The sequence below is a fragment of the Panthera tigris genome, chromosome E3 (assembly GCF_018350195.1).
Source record: "Panthera tigris isolate Pti1 chromosome E3, P.tigris_Pti1_mat1.1, whole genome shotgun sequence".
NCBI classification, from domain to species: domain Eukaryota; kingdom Metazoa; phylum Chordata; class Mammalia; order Carnivora; family Felidae; genus Panthera; species Panthera tigris.
In genome coordinates this window covers 3,411,909-3,432,416 of record NC_056675.1, presented here as the reverse complement: position 1 = coordinate 3,432,416, position 20,508 = coordinate 3,411,909, and the positions used below count along the sequence as shown (strand labels likewise).

Genomic DNA, 20,508 nt, shown 5'->3' with positions numbered 1-20,508 from the left:
GATCAACGTTCTCCTTTAATCCTAAACTCTGAGGGCGGGGGAAGGGCTGCATAACATTCGCAGCTGAAAAGCAGGTTCCACAGAAGAATGCACATTATTCTTTCCAAGCACTTGCGATGAAACATTTACCAAGACTGACTGTGTGCTGTGCCATAAAGCAAACTTCAATGAATTTAAAGGAATTGAAACTGTACAAAGTGTGCTCTCTGACCATAATGGAATCTAGCTAGAAATCAGTAGCAGAAAGGCAACAGGAAAATCTCCAAACACAAGGAAACTAAATAGTACACTTCTAAATAATTCGTGGGCCAAAGAGGAAGTCTCAAAAGGAATAAAAATACATAGAGCTGAATGAAAATGAAACACACTATAGCAAAATATGAACACGATGTATCAAAGTATGTGGGATGCAGCTAAAGCAGTGTGGGGAGGAAAATTTATAGCACCAACTGTTTATAATAGAAATGAGTTTAAATCCATAGTTTAAATACCCACATCAAGAAATTAAAAAAAAAAGATCAAAAAATAAACCCAAAGCAAGCAGAAGGAAGGAAACATTAGCAGCAGAAATCAACAAAACCAAAAATAGGAAAACATTAGAGAAAACTCGATGAAATAAGAAGTTGGTTCCTCAAGAAAAAAATCAACAAAATTGATAAATCTCTAGGAAGAATGACAGAAATATGAAAGGAGAACACCACTCTCATAAATGAACAAGGAACACAATGACATATCCTGCAGCCATGGAAGAAGGGACTACCGCCAGGAGTGTGACATCCACACACGTGAAAATCACAGATACTGACACCAGACCAAGATTAAACAGACAACTGAACAGTAGTATAACCATGGGAGAAACTGAAACGCTCCCCCAAAAGAAATTTCCAGGCCCAGAGGATTTCACTGGAAAATGCTACCAAACATTTAAAGAAGGATTGACGCCAATTTTATGCAATTGCTTCTAGAAAGCAGAAGACGGGGGGAACACAACCAAATTTATTTCATGAGGCCCACATTTCCCTGACACCAAAACCAGGCAGACATTAAGTACGGGAAAATAAAACTGCAGACCAGTATCTCTCATCAACTTGGATGCAAAAACATCACCCACAAAGTATCAGCAAACAGAATCCAACAACATAAAAAATAATTACAAAATGTGACCAAGTGGGATTTACTCCAAGTGTGTAAGCCTGGCTCAACATTTGCAAATCAATCCACCGTTATCTGTCCACTCGCTGAAAAGACAAATCCCATAATCCTATCACTCCATGCGGTCGAGGCACCTGCAGAATTGAACGGGCAAGGTAGTCACAGTCACAGGAGTCACAGGGTGGAGCGAGAGCTGGGTTATGGAGAGTGTGACAGGTTAGGGGCCCAAGTAATCGTTTATCTGGGAAGGAAATGAGCTCACTGGGAGCTCAGCGGGTCAGGGCAGTCAGGGAGGGATGAGGGAGATCTGAGAAATGGAAGGATTCTGGGAGGAGGAAGCTCATTTTGGACAGCCTTGACCCCTGTAAATGCTGCCTCTGAGCACTGCAGAGGCTGAGGTCACAGGGAGCAGGGAGGTCAGAACCCCACCGCCACACTGCCCATCGGGGTCATCGGTGGAAGAGGGGGCCGGCCACACCCTGAGCTGGAGGACAGACGAGTGGCAGCCCTGGGTGACACGGTCTTAAATGTCTACTGGTTTCAACTGTCCTTATAAACAGAGGACACACTCACTGCAGAAATGAGATATGCGGCAAAATCCAAACAAAAATGTAAAATAAACTCCTAATCACACCACATAGAGATAATAACCGTCAAAAATGTGACATATTGGGTGGCTCAGTCTGTTAAGCGTCCGACTTCGGCTCAGGTCATGATCTCGTGGTCCGTGAGTTCGAGCCCCACGTTGGGCTCTGTGCTGACACCTCAGAGCCTGCAGCCTGTTTCAGATTCTGTGTCTCCCTCTCTCTGACCCTCCCCCGTTCATGCTCTGTCTCTCTCTGTCTCAAAAATAAATAAAACATTAAAAAAAATGTGACGTATTTTCTTCAAGGTCTTATCTCATGGAGTTTTATACAAGTTTTATACAATGTTTTTATAAAATTTGGATCTCATACAGTTTTGTGTATTATTTTTTTCACTTATCATTAGATCATGACCATTTTCTCTCTAAACTTTTTTTTTAATAACTGATGAAATATTTAGTATATTGTCATTCCATAAGTTTTTCAGTTACACCCCTCTGGAATATCTGAATGTTTTTCTTCTTCTTTTTTTTTTTTTGGCAGTTGCAAATAACTGCTGTGAGCCCCCCTATGTCAGTGCCTTTGTGCACACGTGTGGTCATTTTCTCAGGTGACTTCTCCATATAATGCCTTCTGCAGTGTCATCTGGTCTGAGGGCAGAGCAGGAGCTGGTGTGAACTGACTGGATAGAGACAACACCGAGTCAAGGTGCTCAGAGGGGCCCAGGGTGAGATGCCCCGGGGAGGGTCAGGGAAGACGCAGGATGGGAGGCCTGGCAGGGCATTCTAGAAGATAAGGGGGTTGGAAGTTGAAATCTGGGGAAAGAGAGGACCAGCAAGATGAAAGGCTGACCACAGGGCTGAGACCAGACTGTTTCTCTTTCCCTCTGAGCTCTGTCCGCCTGCCAGGCTTCCAATCCCAGGGACCGCCTTCCACCACTCATTACCATTACTTTCCACTGACTATCTCCCTAGAGCACACGCACCCCGAACACTGAGGACATGGAGGTTCCTGATGACCCTCCGTGGGCCCCGCCCAGCGCTGGAGGAGACAGCGGTCGGGCCTCCTGGAGGGCTGACTTTGGCTGCTGGTGCGACCACGACAGATGGGTACTCACTGTCCTCATGAGTCCGTACGAGCTGAGGCGTGCTTGGAGGCCCGTCCCCCGGAGTGGTGAAACATAGGACTGACGTGAAGTAGGCAGTGAACTTCTTCAGGTTCGTTATATACCCGTGGTGGGCTCCATGGAAATCTGGCGCAATGGTGACCACAGTGATGGCCTCCGGGATCTCTGCGGGCCATGCCAGAAGCTGGGACGGGACAGGGTGAGAAAGAAATCCTTTTTAATTGTATGTCTTCATTCTCAAGTCTGTATCAGAATCTTATTTTGTGGTTGACGTAACTTCAAAGAGAGCCACGTCACGATCAAGAAACTCTGTAAGTCTAACGTTTTAGAGTCCCACTTAAACATACTGACTTTAAGAGACATCTCGTAGATTGTTGAGATCATATATTTGTATGTATTTGATACATGTCCATATAAATAAAATCTCTACTTTAACTCAATTTGAAATAACCGACATTCCTCAAACTTTCACTTATGCTTCACTTAAAGATGATGCGGGATGTACGTGTTTTCAGACACTAAGCAATAAAGACGACACCATCTTTCTTCAACTTAATCAGTACAACGAAACACGGACACAAATATTTTTTCCAGATAGTCACCTACTCTGGCTCAAAAAGAAGCCCCCTGATTCAATGGGAATGAATCTTAATTATTTGTGATTTATGTCACACTGCTTTTCTGAAAAGAATTTTAGGAGGTTGATTACAGTTTTGAAGAAAAATAGTGCATCTACATATTCTAAGGGATGTTGTTTTCACATGCGGGCAACATCATGTATGAGTGGGACTTCTAATTCCTGTGACGCCAAACATTTGCAGGGCTAATTAGGTCTGAAGGCTGACGTGCCTCAGGACACAAAGCGTATTTATAGAGATCAAACCGACGTCGAGCCATCGAATGAACGCTCTGGTCTTGCCAATAAGACCTGACAGGAAAGCCAAGGAGGCAAAATCATCTTGGTTGATCTGATCATTATGATTTTCTCTCAGAAAAGCTTCTGACTGTAGATTCTTCTGGGGAATCAGAAAGAAAAGAAAAGAAGAGAAAAAAGAAAAGAAAAAAAAAAAGAAAAAAAGAAGAAAAGGCAGGACAAATTTCTAGCTACGTCTGCCACATAATGAAAACCAAAAAGTGTTTTTGTAAGTTGAATCCAAATGGGGAAAAAAAGGGAACCACGTGTCTAAGGAAATAATACCCTCCGAATCTGAAATTACCAAGAATTCGAGCGGACTAGGTAGAGTCCCTTCCCCATGAAGATCTTCCCTAAGTCTACCTTCTAATGCAGAACACCTGTGAATACGTTGTAGGTAAAATTAACACAGGACCCCGGGCCAGCTAGAAGCTGATCTAGTCGGCAAGATGAACTACACTTTGGGAAGTTATGTCCAAATACACCTGTGAAGGTAACATATTCTGGTAGCTAAGGACAGAAGGAGGTTGGATGGTGGGGATCGGTCTGTGTCTCTACTTCAGTCCAGGTAGGTGCCCTAAATTCTCTGGTCTCGGTTCTATAAACAGAACTCTCCCTTAAATCCAGAGGGGGAAGGAATAAATGCCCTTACTTGATAGAAATATCATTCACTTGCGTCCAGTGCCCTTTGGTCTTCCGAGAGGACCCCTTGCCGGGAAGAAGTGGTTTGTACAAATGCTGATTCTAATCAATCGAGATAGGTTTTCCACTGGTAATTTTAAAACGAATGGCTTTTTTCAAAAGAAATTACTCTGTTGCATCTGAAACGTCCTCTTGAAAACTAACAATTTGAGTTCCTGAACCAGTAGAAGTGACAAGACCTTGGATAAATGCTGACCACCCCCCAGCCCCGACCAAGGTCGACATACACCGTAGCTTGGTGCAATGCGTTCTTGATGAGATGAGGGGTGGGCAGCCCGCAAGACCATAACACAGCACGACAGCCACCCAGGGTTCTGAGCCAGGTCCGGGTACCTTGTATCCCTGGTTGATGCCATTGATGAACTGCTGAGGTGGAGGGTTCCACAGGAACTGGATGGTTGTGGAATTCACAGCGTCCGTCTGCACATTCTGGGGGGGCGCGGTAGGCACTGTTCCCGGGCGGTCGTGGAGGACAGCAGGGCAAACAGCAGGAGCACAGTAGGGAGAAGAGAAGAGAAAGACACCCTGAGCTGCCATTCATGATTCACAGGCAATTACGCCATCGAGAAGAGCGAAGTGTGATAAATGTTTTTGGAGGCTAATAGTGGCATCAGAAAGAAAAAGAACTAGGCTATTTCTCATTTTCTTCTGGAGAATTCTTTAAGGCATAGGCAGAGAAGTGGACTGGATCATCTCATTCCACGGGTGACGCTTTCCCAGGAATCCCGAGATAAATAGCTAATGAAAGCTTTCTCTGGTTTCTTTTTTGGTTACTTGGCGTGTGAGACTCAGGCAAGGTTTCATCTAGAAGCCCCTCCCCCTTTAGACACCACTATGTTTCAAGCCCATTTATCCTTCGTATCGAAAAAAAAAAAGGCATCCCTTCCCATATGGATTATTCATTCATTTGGAGGCTAAATCTCTCTTGGTCTGTTACAGGACCACCATTTTTAAGATTTTCCACTCTTGCTGTCTTTTTGTTATTGACCAGCTATATACGTGCCAAATGGCCTGCCTTCCAGGAAGTCACATTCTAGGGGAGATACTCATTTGACGGATACAGGCAAATCGCTCCCTGGAGCGGGAGACTCACGGGGCAGACTCCGTCCTAGGAAAGCATGGAAGCCTTCAAGTCAGGAGGCATCTGGACTAGGTCCAAAAGGACGGGCCTTGAGAAAGGCGCTCTCCGCCCGGAAAACGGAGCATGCAAGGTCTGATGTTTATGAAATCTCTGGTGCACTGTGAGAAAACAGTGAGCGTGGTGAAACATGGGGTGCACAGGGGCAGTGTGGCTGAGGAAGCGGATTAGGTTGCTTTGGGCATTGCCTCCTGTGCCGAACCCAGTGGTTGATCACATATACAGTAGGCAATGGGGGAATCAGAAGTGTTGCGGAAAAGGCAGTGATGTGACCTGGCGAGCCGGTGGAGGATGAGAACCCCAGCGGCCTCGAAGGAGGGGACTAGCACCCTGGGGGTGACATCCAACTTTCTGCAAAGGAAGGTTGCTAGTTTCAGAAACAAGACGCAGAAACTGAAAGGATCTTTTGGCTCAAGGTAAAGAAACAAAGACCACAGTCTCCTGGCCCAGAACATGTGGGAACAGAGCATGGTCCTGTTGAAAGATCATCGTGATCTCTCATTATTCTCCTCTTGGAAGGCTCATCTCGTTAGGCAGAAATAAAAACGCATAAAATTTGCCCAAGCCCCTCAACTGGGCTCTACAAGTCACACTCTCTTCCCATCTGCTCCGGACCCTGGCTGCGCTAGACCTCAGACCCTCCCTCCACCAGCCACCGAGTCCACGGTCCCGTTCCCCGCTCAGCATTTGTGGATTAAAAGCGCCCAGGGGGGTCGCGGTGCCTAGGATGCAGAAAGCTGGGAAGAACCTCACATCCAGCAATAAGGAAAAGCTGAACTAACTACAAAATCTTAACTTTCCTTGAGCCCACAGAAAGCCGAGGTCGACAGGACAACCTGGTGGTCTGGAACGTTAAGAAAAGACACGCCTCTTGACGGGTCAGAGTGTGAGGGCCGGCTCACCGGTGACACAGCAGGGCAGCACCATCGGGGACACCGTACAGCCGGGTAAGGGAAACTCAGCTAAACTTCCTAATGAGTCACCAGCGGCCAGAGGACGGAGGGCTTGGCTGGTGCCGATGCCCAGACAAGTTCAATACGGACAGACAGATACACGAAGGAGAGAATTGCAACGGTCTTCTCGTGAACCAGAAGGCAATGGAGTATGATATGTTTAAAGTACCGATGGGAAAACCTATCGTCCCGGGGTTCTTGTCCTGTGGAAGCATCATAAAGATGTGTTCCGGAAGACGAAAATGGAGAGAATTCATTACTAGCAGACCCGGACTACGAGAGATGCTGGGGGAATGTGCTGTCCAGTGGACACCCAAACCGCACGTCTACGCGGAGAAATGATTTCCAGACACGGTTCAAAAGAAGGTAGATCTCTTTCTTTCCTTATTTTGACTCACTCTCAAATAGAGTTGACTGTTTAAAGCTAGAAGAGCCGCGTTTTCTCGGGACTTGTAACGTGGTAAGAGTGAAGTGAACGGCCCCGACGGCACGAAAGGTGGGAGGGAGGCGCCGGAAGCATCTGTGGGTGAAGTTCTCACGTTATGCACGAGCTGCACTTCAGGAGAAACTGTAATTCACTAAGGATATAGATTTTAAATTCCAGAGCAATCACTATGTAAGTTTGAAAAGAGATACAGAACAAGACAAGTGAGGGAAAAAAAAAAAAAACAATGTAGATACAAAAACAGCTAATTAATCCCAGAGCAGGCAGGCAAAAGAAATAGAAAAGGAGGAAATGAGAGAGGGGACACGTAGAAAACAGCTGGCAGGGGATAGATTCTAATCTCACCTGCTGAGAGTCCCATAAAATGTCAACAGTCTGTACGGAGGGATAAAGGACAGACTCCCAGATGGGTGAGGAGGAGGGAAGAAAAGGAGCGGCTGGGAGGAGAAGACCACCGAGTCAGAGTGCGCTTTTCTCCCGGAAGCCGCGCTCTCTGGACGCAGGCTCGGTGCTGAGGTTTCGTGGACTGAGACTCCGTACGGCCTTCCTGTCCAACGTTGTGATGTTCTCTAGAACATAACACTTGCAAAGAACTGGGATTTTGCATAAATTAAGTGAGCGATAAGTTCCTGGTGTCCTCAGAGGACATCTTGCGTCTTTGCAGTGCTTTGGGGACAACATGATCATTGCCCCGAGAGGCTCATGCTTTCCTGGTTTGGGCTGGTCACCCCAAGGTCAGCGTGTCTCTGGGGTCCACCGTGGTCTCAGCACCACGGGCCCCGGGGGCCCTGGGGTGACCCAAGGACGCGGCTCTGTCTTGCCCAGGCTCTCTCACCTGGAGTCACGCGAAGTCAGGAGGTAAGGATGGCTGGTGCCACACCCTTGCACGAAGCTCACGGAGCCGGACGCCCTTTCCACCCCAAAGTCACGGGACGGAGATTCTGGAGCCTCAGGTTCCTTCTTCTCACCCACCCTGGGCTCCATCCACAAACTCAGCAGTTCTCCTGGGCATCCATAGGCTCCCTGCCGGCCTAATTACTGTCGCCGGAAATGCCTCACACGTTCGTGGACAGTGGAATAAAAAATCCTCTCAAGTGAGAGAAAGAGCTACAGCCAGAAAATCTTTCTTGACACAGCTTCCAATAGAGGCTGAAAGACCTTCCGGGTGGAGGGTGGAGGGCGGTGGCTGGGACCTGTCTGCAGGCTTCACAGGAGATCTGAGGGGAGCTGTGGCCTCCCACCACTCCCAATAAGGCCTCAGGGGCATTTTTCTCCCCAGATAATTAGCATGCGAAGTGTCTTTCTTTCCTGTCCCTAACTGCAGGCCTTGAAGAGGTTTGGTAAAGTGACAAGTGTGGTTTTCCACACTTCTTTTTCTTTTGTGGTTTTCCTTGCTTAAAAAAAAAATACATTTTCTCTAGATAATTCCCCCAGCACTGAACCCAGTATGTTCTCAGTCTTAAATTCAACACAGCTTCAAGCCGTTCAGCACTGTCTCGATTCTCACAGCCAAGGACGAGGATCTCTGTCGTGAGCACCCAGCACCCAAGGGCACCGAACGACTCCGGCATGTGAAACAAAAAACCACAGGAGTTTTAGAAACAGGAATTTATCCGCTACGGAAAAGTCTGTGGTGGGATAACGCAATGGCGGGGGGGGGGGGGGGGTATGGTTCTTGGAGTGGGCCAGCAGGAGGTGCTGCAGGGCCCGTCAGGCGCCTGGGATGGGCCACACCAGCGCCCAGGTTACTGCCATCTGTCAATTTTTCAGAGTGGCAAACTGCGGTCTGCAGCCACCGAAACACTTACAACTGTTGAATTACACTCGAAAACTATACCCATGTATGCATTGCACGTCGCTAAGTGAAAAAAGCCGGACTGAAGAGGCTACATACTGTGCGATTCAACCACGTGACATTCTGGAAAAGGCAAAACCACAGAGGGAGTCAGGTCGGCGCTTGTCAGAGGGGAGGGAGGGATATGAAGAAAGTGGAGCACAGAGGATTTTTAGGGCAAGGAAACCACTCTGTGTGAGGTTATAACGGACACGGGTCACTATACCGTCATCAAAACCCATAGAGTGTATGCACCGAGAGCGAACCCTAATGTGAACTCTGGGTTGTGGGCGACAGTGATTGTCAGTGAAGTTCACTGACTTACAAATGCACCACCCTGGGTTGATCTTAAAGAAATTCCTTCTCCCTCCTTTCCTTCCCTTCTTCCTGGTTAGTCATGTAAATTCAGCAAGAGCGGATTCTTGATGGATTTCAAAATGAGTCTACTAATTTTAGAAATCGAAAAATGTTTTAAAATAATAAGCTATATAAATAAATCAACTCATTAAAGAAGACTACAGAGTTTTACTGCTCCAAGTAATTGACTTTTTGAAGTATTTGGGATAGAATACATAGTTAATATTTATATGTCATGAATTTTTCAGATTTTTAGTTCTTTAATCAAATAGAAATGAATGTCAATACTGCCTATGCAGGCTTCTTCTTTTTTTTTGATTTTTCAACTCAGTTCATTTGCAAACATTCCTAAGAATGCATGTAACAAAACTTTTATGAAAAGTTGATTGCTGAAGTCATTAAGACCTACAGTCCATTTTATGTACTTTATATTTAAGTATATAATATTTATTACAATTGTTCACATCTATATCATTAACACTATTTTATATTTACAGAGACATACTTCCCCAGCATAACGGACAACTTTCTGGTTAATGGGAGTCATTAGGTCCACCTACTCCAAAAGTAAAGGAACTTTCTACCTGAGGAATGTCATGGCAATGATCGGAAATTGAGATCTGTGTGCTCGGAGAATCTTCTTCTTCAGCCGAAATTTAGTACGTGATGGGAAAGGAATGTGATGAAGTGACAATACGAGGCAGATTGCAGCAACCCCTTTCCCCAAAGCACTGATCTTACACAGAAAAGATCACAAGTGGGAAATTGCCTGTAGCTACACAATGGGAAGGACGGGTATTTATGAGTTTGGTTGCAACCGTATCAGATCAAGTTCAAGAAGCTGGTTACATCGTCCCGCACTCGAGAGCGGAAGCCAACAATTCTCCTGCAACCCCAGAATCACTCTTCTTGCCAGACTGAGCGCAAACTGTCAGCAACGAGTCTGAGACCGATGATGCACGGGGGATAGGAAAGGTTCTGTTCTTGAATGGCACTGTGAGAAGCCGTGGATGATATGTCGGATGACCCAGAGAGAGACAAACTTCGTCCGGAACATTATTAAAGCAAAACGTCCTGAGTGACTCCTTCAAAAGAGATGGGTAGAACGTTACTTTGTTGTAAAAATACATACTCGAGTTAGATTGAGTGTCCCTGTTTGTGAAGAAGCATTCCCTGTATTAAGCGTTATGGGGGCTCAGAGGATACACCTAGAAGGAGGCGAGGAAGTGAGGACAGCTCACGAGAAGATGCTCTTCGAGATGGCAGCTAGTGAGGCCTCGGCTGATCTAAGCTGTTGTCCCAAACTGAGGCCAAGGGACTAGGCTTTCCCATGCCCAGAGCATCGAGCCATTAGCCACAGGCTGACCATGGGAGGGGGGTCCTCTTGAGTGAAGCAGTGGGCAGTTCCAGGAGGGTCACAACAGTGAGCCCTGAGCCCGCCGGGTGCCGGCACTGGTGACAGGCGTGTCCCCCACAGGAAGTGATCTGGGCGGGGGGCACCACAGTATACCGCACGCATAGCAGACATGCTAGGAAGGACGGAATGGTCACAGTTAAATGGATGCTAGGAATAAATGTGTATTTATATGTATCAAAGAACACATTTGTAAGCGATGTATACCAAAGGCAAAAGCAGGGTATAAAGATTTTACTGCAAAATTCAATCTGAAAAGCCTGAGATTCCAGAAATCCATTGTTTCATTCACAGAGAAATTCTCCTCTGTAAGTGGTGGCCTGTAGGCCTCTCCGAATGCCGCATTGAATGATGCTGTCAGAATGGTACATCTAATAGAATTCAAGCATGCTACAGTCCCACCTTTTTTTTGTCGTTGCCTTGTGAAAGAAAAAAAACGGCATCCCTTTTGACAGAAGCTTTCCTTTCGAGGGATTCAAGATAACGCTACACGTCAGGCGAGGTTTGAAATATCAGCACTCATCAATCTGTGACGGAAACTTTTCTGGTTTAATGACCTGGGCTAAGTTTGTCTCTGGGCCATCTGACATGCCGCCCATTTGTCTTGTGATAGCATTCCTCGAAAACGGGGACTTCCCTGTTTCCCGTTTCAATTCCAGGTGGAAGCCTATGGACTTGTCCGAAAGAAGGGTCTTGCAAGAGTGTGTGAACTGAACAAAGCAGTTATGATCACTGTTATTAGTTTTACTGACTGGGCCTCCCTTTGAAGATTTGTTGAAGGATGAGTTATGGGCCCCAACAATGGCGTAGTTAACTGACATTTTTGAGCACCTGAGCAGACGGACACAGTGGAGACCTGCCGAGATCTTGCCGAAGTATCCTGACACGTATGGGTTCAAAGAAGAAACTCCGCGTGGTTACGGAGTTAAAAACTGTGCACTAGCGATATGGGATCGATTTTATAATTCTAAAGGAGTCAGCGTTTGAACTCTGAAGGAAAAATATTAAGACTGGCAACAACTTCTGTGTAGATCCATAGAAATGCCCATTATTTTGAAATACTTGATATGAAAAACATTTGCTCAGAATCCAATCCGTTCACCTCATCACAAAAAAATGTTCAACGTTATGTCTGTCAAAGAAATAAAAGGAAGAGCTCTTAGCCTAAAGAAATTATGCCCGTAAAGTGCAATTTAAAGAGGCTGAATTATCTGCATTCCGGTTAATGGCAAGGAAGAAGTTTCTCCTAACTGGGTGGAGAGAGTAATAAATTATCTTCAAACACGTGCGACCACCTACTTGTACAAATACTTCTGGTCAACGGTAACTTCCACGTGTTTGAAGAGGTTAAAAGTCTGCATGCAGTCAAAATGGAGCGCCATCCAAGGAGTAAAACCAGATATTAAAAATGTTACTTTCACCCATCAAGGTCAAGTATCTCACTATACATCCTGAGATTTTTGATTGGCAAGGTTTATACAAATTCACCACATAATAGTTTCCTTTACATTCTCCAAAGGTAACCAGAAAGGCTTTAAAGAAATACTATTAGGAATCCATGGACTAAAATGCATTTGAAACCTTTCATTCACTTCACTGCAGTTTTATTATTATAAATTTTCATGATTTTCATATTTTCCCATGTTTAACTCATGGGAGTCTCGTCAGGTGGGCCTGAGTCTTTCTGACAAATTCTTACTGGATTTGATAGTTCGTTTTTTTTTTCTTTTTTTTTTTTTTCTTTTCTTTTTTTTCTTTTCTTTTTTTTTTTTTTTCTTTTCTTTTCTTTTCTTTTCTTTTCTTTTCTTTTCTTTTCTCTTCTTTTCTTTTCTTTTCTTTTCTTTTCTTTCCTTCCTTTCTTTTTCTTTGCTTTTTGAGCTCTCAAGATCTCACAGGCTCACCTTATGGGCTACCTGCTGGATAACTTACCTGTAAGCATCCATTTATTTATCCAAGAAAGCCCGTTTATTTCTGTGGTTCCTAGGAAGCTCAGTGCGAGGGTGTTGGTTCCTATTTCTAGGCCTTTTAAAAAGTTCTTTTTTTTTTAAAGGTAAAACATCATACTACTATTTCAAACTCAAACTATTAATATAATAGTTTCAAACTATTACGGCTGCAGAATGGCTTCCGTGCCTGGTTTGTTCCCCCAGGACGCTGCTGATGGACGTTTCGGTAGGTCTGGTCCTTCCGGAACCTCTAGCGCTGAGGTGGACCGTCTCAGGTATGTGCTACTCCATTTTTTTTATCTGTCTCACTGGAGTAACTTTCTACAAAGCGGAGAGTGGACACTCTGCCAGTTAATGGCACTAGAAGTCCCACCCGTTTGGGGTAGAAGACGAAAAGGAATTCGCAATAGTTTTAAACGAGACAGGTAATTTTCATTTTGAAATGTCTGATGCTTTCAGACATTATACAAAGACTTTTTTCAAAATCGTTTCATAGCGAGCTACCAAGGTAAGCCCCTCCCCCTCCCCAAATCCGTGCCCTGTGGCTCCGGGAGACGAGGACACTCACCACCTCACCGCCCTACAGCCACGGAAACCCAGATACCAGAAGCGTACCTCGTCGTCGGGTCCTCCGGCTTCTCCCGTGAGGTCCCCTGCGGCGGTAGGGTCCGGTCCAGATCCTGCGCTGCCTTTCCTAATCCTGTCTCTTCAGTCTTCAGCCTGGAGCTCAATTTCTCCTCGACTCCTGTGGCCTGGACATCTTGGGATATTTATTGCAGGCTCATCTGTCACGTCAGTTTGTGTTCGTCTGATGTTTCTTCTCGGTTAGGCTCCAGCTATGGATCTTAGGAAGGAGGAGCACAGCGGTGGTGCTCCGTTCTCCCGTCGAGTCCTCTCTGCACGATTGTGATCTGTGCCATCGCCGGGGAGGTTCCCTGTAACCACGTGCTGCCAGGTTGGGCCTCAGCAGAGTTATCCTTTCCCCCTGTAATCCATACACGCTTTGAGAGGAGATACGGGGACCCTCCTCCCACTGGTCGCGGCATCCAGGGTCGGGTGCCGATCGACCTCCCCGTGTTTGTATCACGCTGCATTCTCAGTGAAGAAGTGTGCCCCTCTTTCAAGCCTTATCACAGAATATTGTCAAATGTTCACATTTTGACCAAAATGACAGGCGAGAAATGGTGTCTCTGTGTAGCTTCGCTCTGTGCTCCTCTCATTGGTAGAAGGGAGCATCTTCTCACGGGGCTAAGGGCATTTGCACTGCTGTTGATTCGATTTTCTTATTTCTTGACTTCTTTCTTTTGCATATCGGTCTATTACTTCTCTCTTTTAGAGGCTCTTGACAGAGCTTAATGTGCAGCTAATAACTTGTCTGGGAGATAATTTTGTCTGCTCTGTTATCTTTCCCCCCTCTGCTTATTGTATTTTTTGGTATACAGAATATTTTAGCTATTTAAACATTTTATGTAGTCAAATTTATCATTTTTTTCCATTTATTGCTTCCAGATTGTGAATAATAGAGAACTTCCCGCCCCCCCCCCCCCCCCCAATTCTAGGTCACAGGGGAATTCGCTGGTTTTTCTTTTCTGGTACTTCTGCGGGTTCTGTTTTTAATATGGACATCTCTGGTCTGTTTGGAATGCACCCTTGAATTCGGTGTAGGGAGTGGACCCAGCTTTGTCTTTTTCCACAGAGGAATCCACTTATCTCAATACTACTTATCAAAAAGCTGGTCTCTTTTACTCTTGCAAGATGCCACTTCTACTGGGTACTAAATTTCCACGTGCAACCGAGTCCATTTCCGGATTTCCTACTCCATTCCATTCACGCACCAACCCCACACCTGGGTAGGCACCTGAGGAGGTACCGAGCCACGGACACGTACTCCAGTACGTACAGTCGACTCGGCATCACGGTTCTGTTCGATGACATTATGACAGCCGGAGTTCTGTCAAAGAATCCTTCCTCTGTGAAGCTTCGTAGAGGCAAGGGCCACACAAATGGCCCTACTGACGGTGCAGACAGAGTTCTGCAGACAGAGGAGGAGAGGAAAGGGCCACCGAGGCCACGTGGTTCACCCACAGCACGCAGATGGGTGGCCCCTCAGCCACCGTCGGCACAGCTTCCAGCTCCACGTTCCCGCCATTCAGGTCACGCTAAACCCCTGCCGTGCGTGGCAGAGAGGCTCTCCCTCATGCTCAACTGAAACCTCTCCTTCCACGACTTCTGACCAGTGATGCCCATCTGCCTCCTGGGTAAAGCGTCCCCCGCACACACAGCTGTTAGACTATTTGAAAATCACAGGAATGTCCAGTCGGGCTTTACTACTATGGGCCAAGTGGACATCCTGTTCCTCTGTTTCCCATGCGGCAGGATTGAGGGAGCACTCACTGCCCACTCTATACCGGTCTCCTCCTCCGAGAAGCCTTGGTTTTCTCCCCACCCCTCACGTTGAGGCACCTGGAGCCGATCTCAGCGCTCCAAGTGCCCAAGTGGCATCCAGCCAGACAGGATTCCTTGGCACTGTGATCTGCCTTGATGGTCTGTACAGACGAAGATTATGGTCTCAGTCCTCCTCGGGTCTGCGCTCGTCTATCCCCTGAGACTTTCTATGGTGACTGTCGGCGAGTCCTGTCTCCCCATCTTGTTGTCACATGACTGGGGTGTGTGTGCGTAACTGAAGTATTTTCCCTTATACCTTTCGTGTCCCAACTTGATTTCTTTTATGTTCGGTTTGATTTCAACCATCAATCTAAGAAAGCAATTTATTTTTTACTCCTGATCTGGGGATAGAATACACGAATCATCCCCTCTGAGCCGTGACCCCTGCATATTTGATGCGCGTGCCATCTCTGTTCCCTCCAAGTCGCCAGTAGAAGTGCTGACCAAAAAAAGCCCAGAAGAATGATGGATTTTGCATCTGGAGTTATCCTCCAAGTGGTGGTGTATCAGGCAAGTTACACTCTTTGGGTGAAGCCAAGCCCTGGGAACCCATCTAATTATTCTGTCATCCAATCTGTATTTCCCCATCTTAGCCACAAAGGTGCTTAGTGAGTGAATTAGAAAATGAATGAATGAGTGGGAATCAAGCTACAGAATGACTATACTATTTGGATCTGTCAACTCAGTAACCCTCCTCCAAAAGGAAATGAGGTTGGTGGGATGTGGTTCATTCTGAATGACCAAAGGGGACTCCTAGTGACTGCTTCCTGACAATTATAGACTCAGGTCTCTCGATTCTTCTTTGAAGTGGAACCTGAAGTCCTGTCCTCTAGCGAGTGTTTTTATAGCTTCGTGTACACATCTCCTCTCTATCCTTAATTTCTCAACAGAATTTCTGTTGAATGTGTTCTTCCTATCCTTTCTGACATGAAACTCATCCCTTGTCACAGTCTATTGTTCGAACACAAATCCCATTAACCTTGACAGGGAACAGATCAAGCCACAGGAAAAAGGTTACTAAAACATGATCAGGCTGCTTGACTTGACTGAAGCGTAGCCTCACCTTCTTCGAAAATGCCGAAGACACAAGTGTGGAGGAGAGGCTCTTCTAGATTCTGGTCTCCTCCAAGGACCCGTGCATTATTCTCGGTGGCTGGTCGTGGTCCACACAGCTCACTCACCCTAATTTGCCAATGACCACTGCCTGTATCTTCCTTTCTTTTCCGAGTCATGACCTTTATCTTAAGGAAGACTTCAGCCTCCTACCCAACCATCAGAGTTTCTAAACCACAGCTGAGATTTCTTGTGAGACATACCATGTTCCTACGTTCCCCACAGGGCGTGCCCTGGTTCATGGGAAGAACCACTTTTTTCCAGCTGACGGTACTGACCCTCCCCGGGCACGATCCCCCTTTCTTTGAAAATGCCAGAGACATAAATATGGAGAGACTCACAGCGTTCATGGTTTCGGCCCTCTGCTACCTACCAACCTCTAGAGAAGTGAGTCTCAGATCAGAGTCACCAGAATCATCTGGGGGCTTCTTGAAACACAGAGGGCAGGCCCCGCCCCCAGACTTTCTGATCCAGTGGGTCTACGTGGCCCGAGGATTGCATTTCTAACAAGTGGCACAGGGACCCGACTGAGAACCACTGCTCTGCAGTTTCTTTTCTGCCATTTTCTCTTTCCTTCCCTCCCCCCATCCTCCCCGTGACGATCACCTTTCATTTCATTTAGAGCCGGTTAATTGGTTGGCAGAAGACCCCACTCCTGTCCTCACGAGCCTCTTTGCCACCTTTCCTGCCAGGAACGTGTACTGTTATTTCCAGCCCAGAGAACCTGAGATTATGCCGGGCCAGCAATTTTCCCGAACTATTCTCTGCAGCTGAAAGGGTATGTTTCATTCAAGTATTCAAACAATATTATGCAAATTACGCAAGCTGATGTGCAACACCCTTGAGTAAATCCCAGCCTAGCGTTACAATTCATCTTGGCTTCCGTCTACACAAATGGCAGAATCGGTTTAAACTAACGGTCATTCTAAACAAAACTCCGCTGACTGTAGAGCTATGTGATGTTTTGGAGACGCACAACATGTCAGGTCAAAGGAAGAAGGTGACACCGGGAAGTACCAGCTCAGAGATTCACGGCGCCTCGTGGGACAGGGGACACGGGCGTCCAGGCTTCTGTGGTAGGAAAATGACTGACTTCTGCACCCTGCTTATTAGCCCCATCAGACTGACGTAAACCCAAGCGAAGAGTGCCAAGCATCCCAGTGACAATGCTGTAAAATTAGCTGAACTTAGCACGGAATGAAATCACCGTGCTTTGCCCAGCACAATTTTTATCTATTAAGGTAGCACCACCTTATCTGCTAGAGATAAACTGTGAAACACAGCGTGTTACTGCAATAACGGCTCATCCTTCAATGCCCTCAAGCGCGCCGTCAGTTTTCCCGGTCGGTGAGCACCTGGCGTGAGGCCACGCGGGGCCTACCTTGCCCGGGAAGGAGTCTCCTCGCTTTGGATCCGCTGGCCGGGGCAGGAGCTCCCGGCAGCGCCTCTGCGCCGTGCGAGGGCGCACGGGTCTTCTGTCTTCACCACAACTGCGCACTCCCTTTTTCATTATCCTTGGAGGAGATGACATCAAATCCTAAGGGCTGCGGCGTCTAGAGCCAGAACTTGGTGGGGATTCGTGGGCATTGACTCCTCTGGGCAATTCCCCAGAATTAAATGCACATGCCTCTCAAAGAGGGGAGCCGCAAGCTCGTCATGTGGAAGAATTATTGGCTACGCGGTGCTGCACGGATGTCTCTATTGCAATCTTTGTGGCGGGTGCGATGGTTAATTCCAGATCGTTACAGGCCGCGGACAAGTTCTTGGGTTGTTATGGTTCTTGCCGTTTTGAGACACTGGAATGTTCTCACTGCATTAAACATTTCTAATGCGTTATTAGGGGGACAGATCTTGGATAAATAAGCTCAGGTCTCTTTTAATTACCTGAATAAAAAATAGTATTTTAATACTTTAGAAGTTGTGTGTGTCCCTTTCTGAACTTATTTTCCCCCTTATTTATTTCGGGACCAGCTTTAGGCTGGGGAGGCACAGCGTGTGAGGTCGAGCAGGCAGGCACTGGGCTTTCCTTCGAGCTCCTGAGACCAGAAGAGGCAGGAGGGGAGGGAAGGCATCACGCTGGATACGGAGAGTAAATTGAGACAGCACCGGAAACTAACATAGAAACAATCAGCGTCTGTCTTTAATCGGACATACACTTATGCCTTGTTTATTTACATACCAGGCATTGTGCTTGGATTTGGAGATACAGACACAGACCACGCCCTCAAAGAGCCCCCAGGCTTGTAGGGAACACCAGTCTGTACATGACCAAACAATATGCTGGTCACGGCAATTTAAGACCGGTTCGATTTTTCCCTGTGTCTTCCTGTGGCAACTGAAGGCCAAGTCTTACCCTGAGAAGCCCTCCTCCCTCACGAGGTCATCTGCGCAGACCCAGGGGCTGGAACCCTCCTACAACCCCTGGATCGTAGCTCTGCGCCTAGGCCCGTTGCCTGCCGTGCCCCCACTCAGATCCCTGTTTGGTCTTTCATCGTTGGCTGCGGTGGCTGTGGTGGTCTCTCCCTTGGGGACCCTGGTGCGTCCTACAGGCCAGTGGAGGAGCCTCTTCTGAAAGGGACACGGGTTCAGCTCAACCAAACGCCCTGTGTTGCTCGAATTCAGTGGTTTTCAAACTGCAGGTCTCCCAACGCACTAGCAGACCAGGAAATCAATTTAGTGGCCGTGGCCAGCATTTATTAGAGAACCCGAGAGTGAAACGGAATGAAACAGGATGGCAAATATCAAAGAACACCACACAGTGTAGGGGGGACTATTGTCGCACGAGCCTTTTGTTTCAGCTGTGTGTGTGTGAGTGTGTGAGTGTGTGTGTGTGTGTGTGTGTGTGTGTGTCTGTTCATGTGTGTATCTGCGTGTGTGTCTGTGTGTGTGTGCATGTGTCCTGGGTTTCAGTGTGAAAGACATTTCCTCTTGTGGACTACACACCCACCTGCCACTCATCCACGAGTGACGTGAGATCTTGCTTCTTTTCTGTATTCAAGCTGCACCGGAAATCTGGAAGTAATTTCTGTCCATGGGTGATACGTGCAGAATGAAAAAAGGAGCGCTAGGTTTTCCCCAGCATTTCCCAGCCATGTGACTTGGGGAAAGTGAGTTACCTCTTGGAGCTCCCATTTTCCTCTGTGGAAGAAAAACAGACACCTATCTCTCACAGCTGTCCGGGGGGCGATGACCCAGGTGAGGCACGGAGCACAGGTGCGCAGGATAAGACAACAAAAACTGGTCGGGGGCGGCTTCCTCCAAAATGCTAGCTTCCTCTTCTTTTCTTTCTGGAAAATTCTAAAAGCCTGAATTAAGCCCAATCCTGATGGAACATCCCACATCATTTTGTTCAGTTCTTAGTGTTTTAGGTGACTCTGGGAGAATCTGGAACATTATCCTATTCTGTAGGCACAGCCTGCGGTCTAGAAAGTCTTAAGGATTGAGAAACAAATCTTTTGTGCAATGTCATTTATGCCACATTGAGAATTTCCCAAGAGGAGATACGAATGGAGCTTGCAAACAGAGTGTTCATTTATAATCCTCACTTTAGAAAACCCTTCAAAGCCCAAGTGAACATTTAGGGGCTTTTACTAATGTTTTAGAAATGTGGATAACCAAATGTTTTTTCCATTTCTCTTTAAGTATGAAATATTTCCCTTTCATTAGAAGGTAATGTTCCAAAACCAGAATAAATCATTATAGCGCAAAAATACCTGTTCAAGGAAGAAAAATGATAAAGAAATAAAACCAGAAAAAAATTAAAACCTGGGTGTGTTCGAAATGATGATGTATAGTATCATTTGTCTTTGGACCCTTTATGGAAAAGCCAGCATCTGCATTTTTATGAACACAGTGAAGAAACGGACGGAAGTTCGCGGGTCTAGGCTGGCGTATTTTGGGACCCAGCCAGCATCTCTCATGCTCCGGCAGCGCGTAGGATTCCGCGCTCAGGGTCACCTGAGGACTTCATGGTCACACAGTATCTTCACGGGGCTCTCGCGGGTGGTTGCAACATTTTTAACAAAACCTGAATCTGGGAACCAAACGTCGCGTGAGCCTTGAATTTGGACCACTCACTGCTTCAGGTGACAACAGTACTTTCCCTCTCCTACTGAATGATGGGAAGGTGGCTGAAGTTGACATTGGCAGTAAGAACAATGCTGGTAATTACACCGGGCATTTAGTTTTGCAGAACTTACATGCTTAAGGCTTCTTCCACTTGCAACCGAGAACGTTGATTTCTGGAGCATTTTGAAAGAAATTCCTGAGTCAATTTAAGTTCGCTTCCACTTCATTTTGGGTAATCACACTGGAAATTGGACGAGCGGGTTCCGCGTTTGCTGGATTTTTGGTCGCAGCTACTGGGACAGGAGGGACCTTTCCTCT

The 20,508-nt window shown here is 46.6% G+C and overlaps 1 protein-coding gene across 1 annotated transcript in view; it reads right to left on the bottom strand.

The window, feature by feature from the left end:
- SDK1 (sidekick cell adhesion molecule 1) overlaps positions 1-20,508 on the bottom strand; it is a 530,611-nt gene that overhangs the window by 148,249 nt on the left and 361,854 nt on the right. Inside the window, exons 18-19 of the mRNA XM_042972313.1 lie at positions 4,811-4,926; positions 2,854-3,046 (exon numbers count right to left, since the gene is read on the bottom strand). Of these exons, the coding sequence (XP_042828247.1) occupies positions 2,854-3,046; positions 4,811-4,926 (309 nt within the window). The remainder of the gene's footprint in view (positions 1-2,853; positions 3,047-4,810; positions 4,927-20,508) is intronic.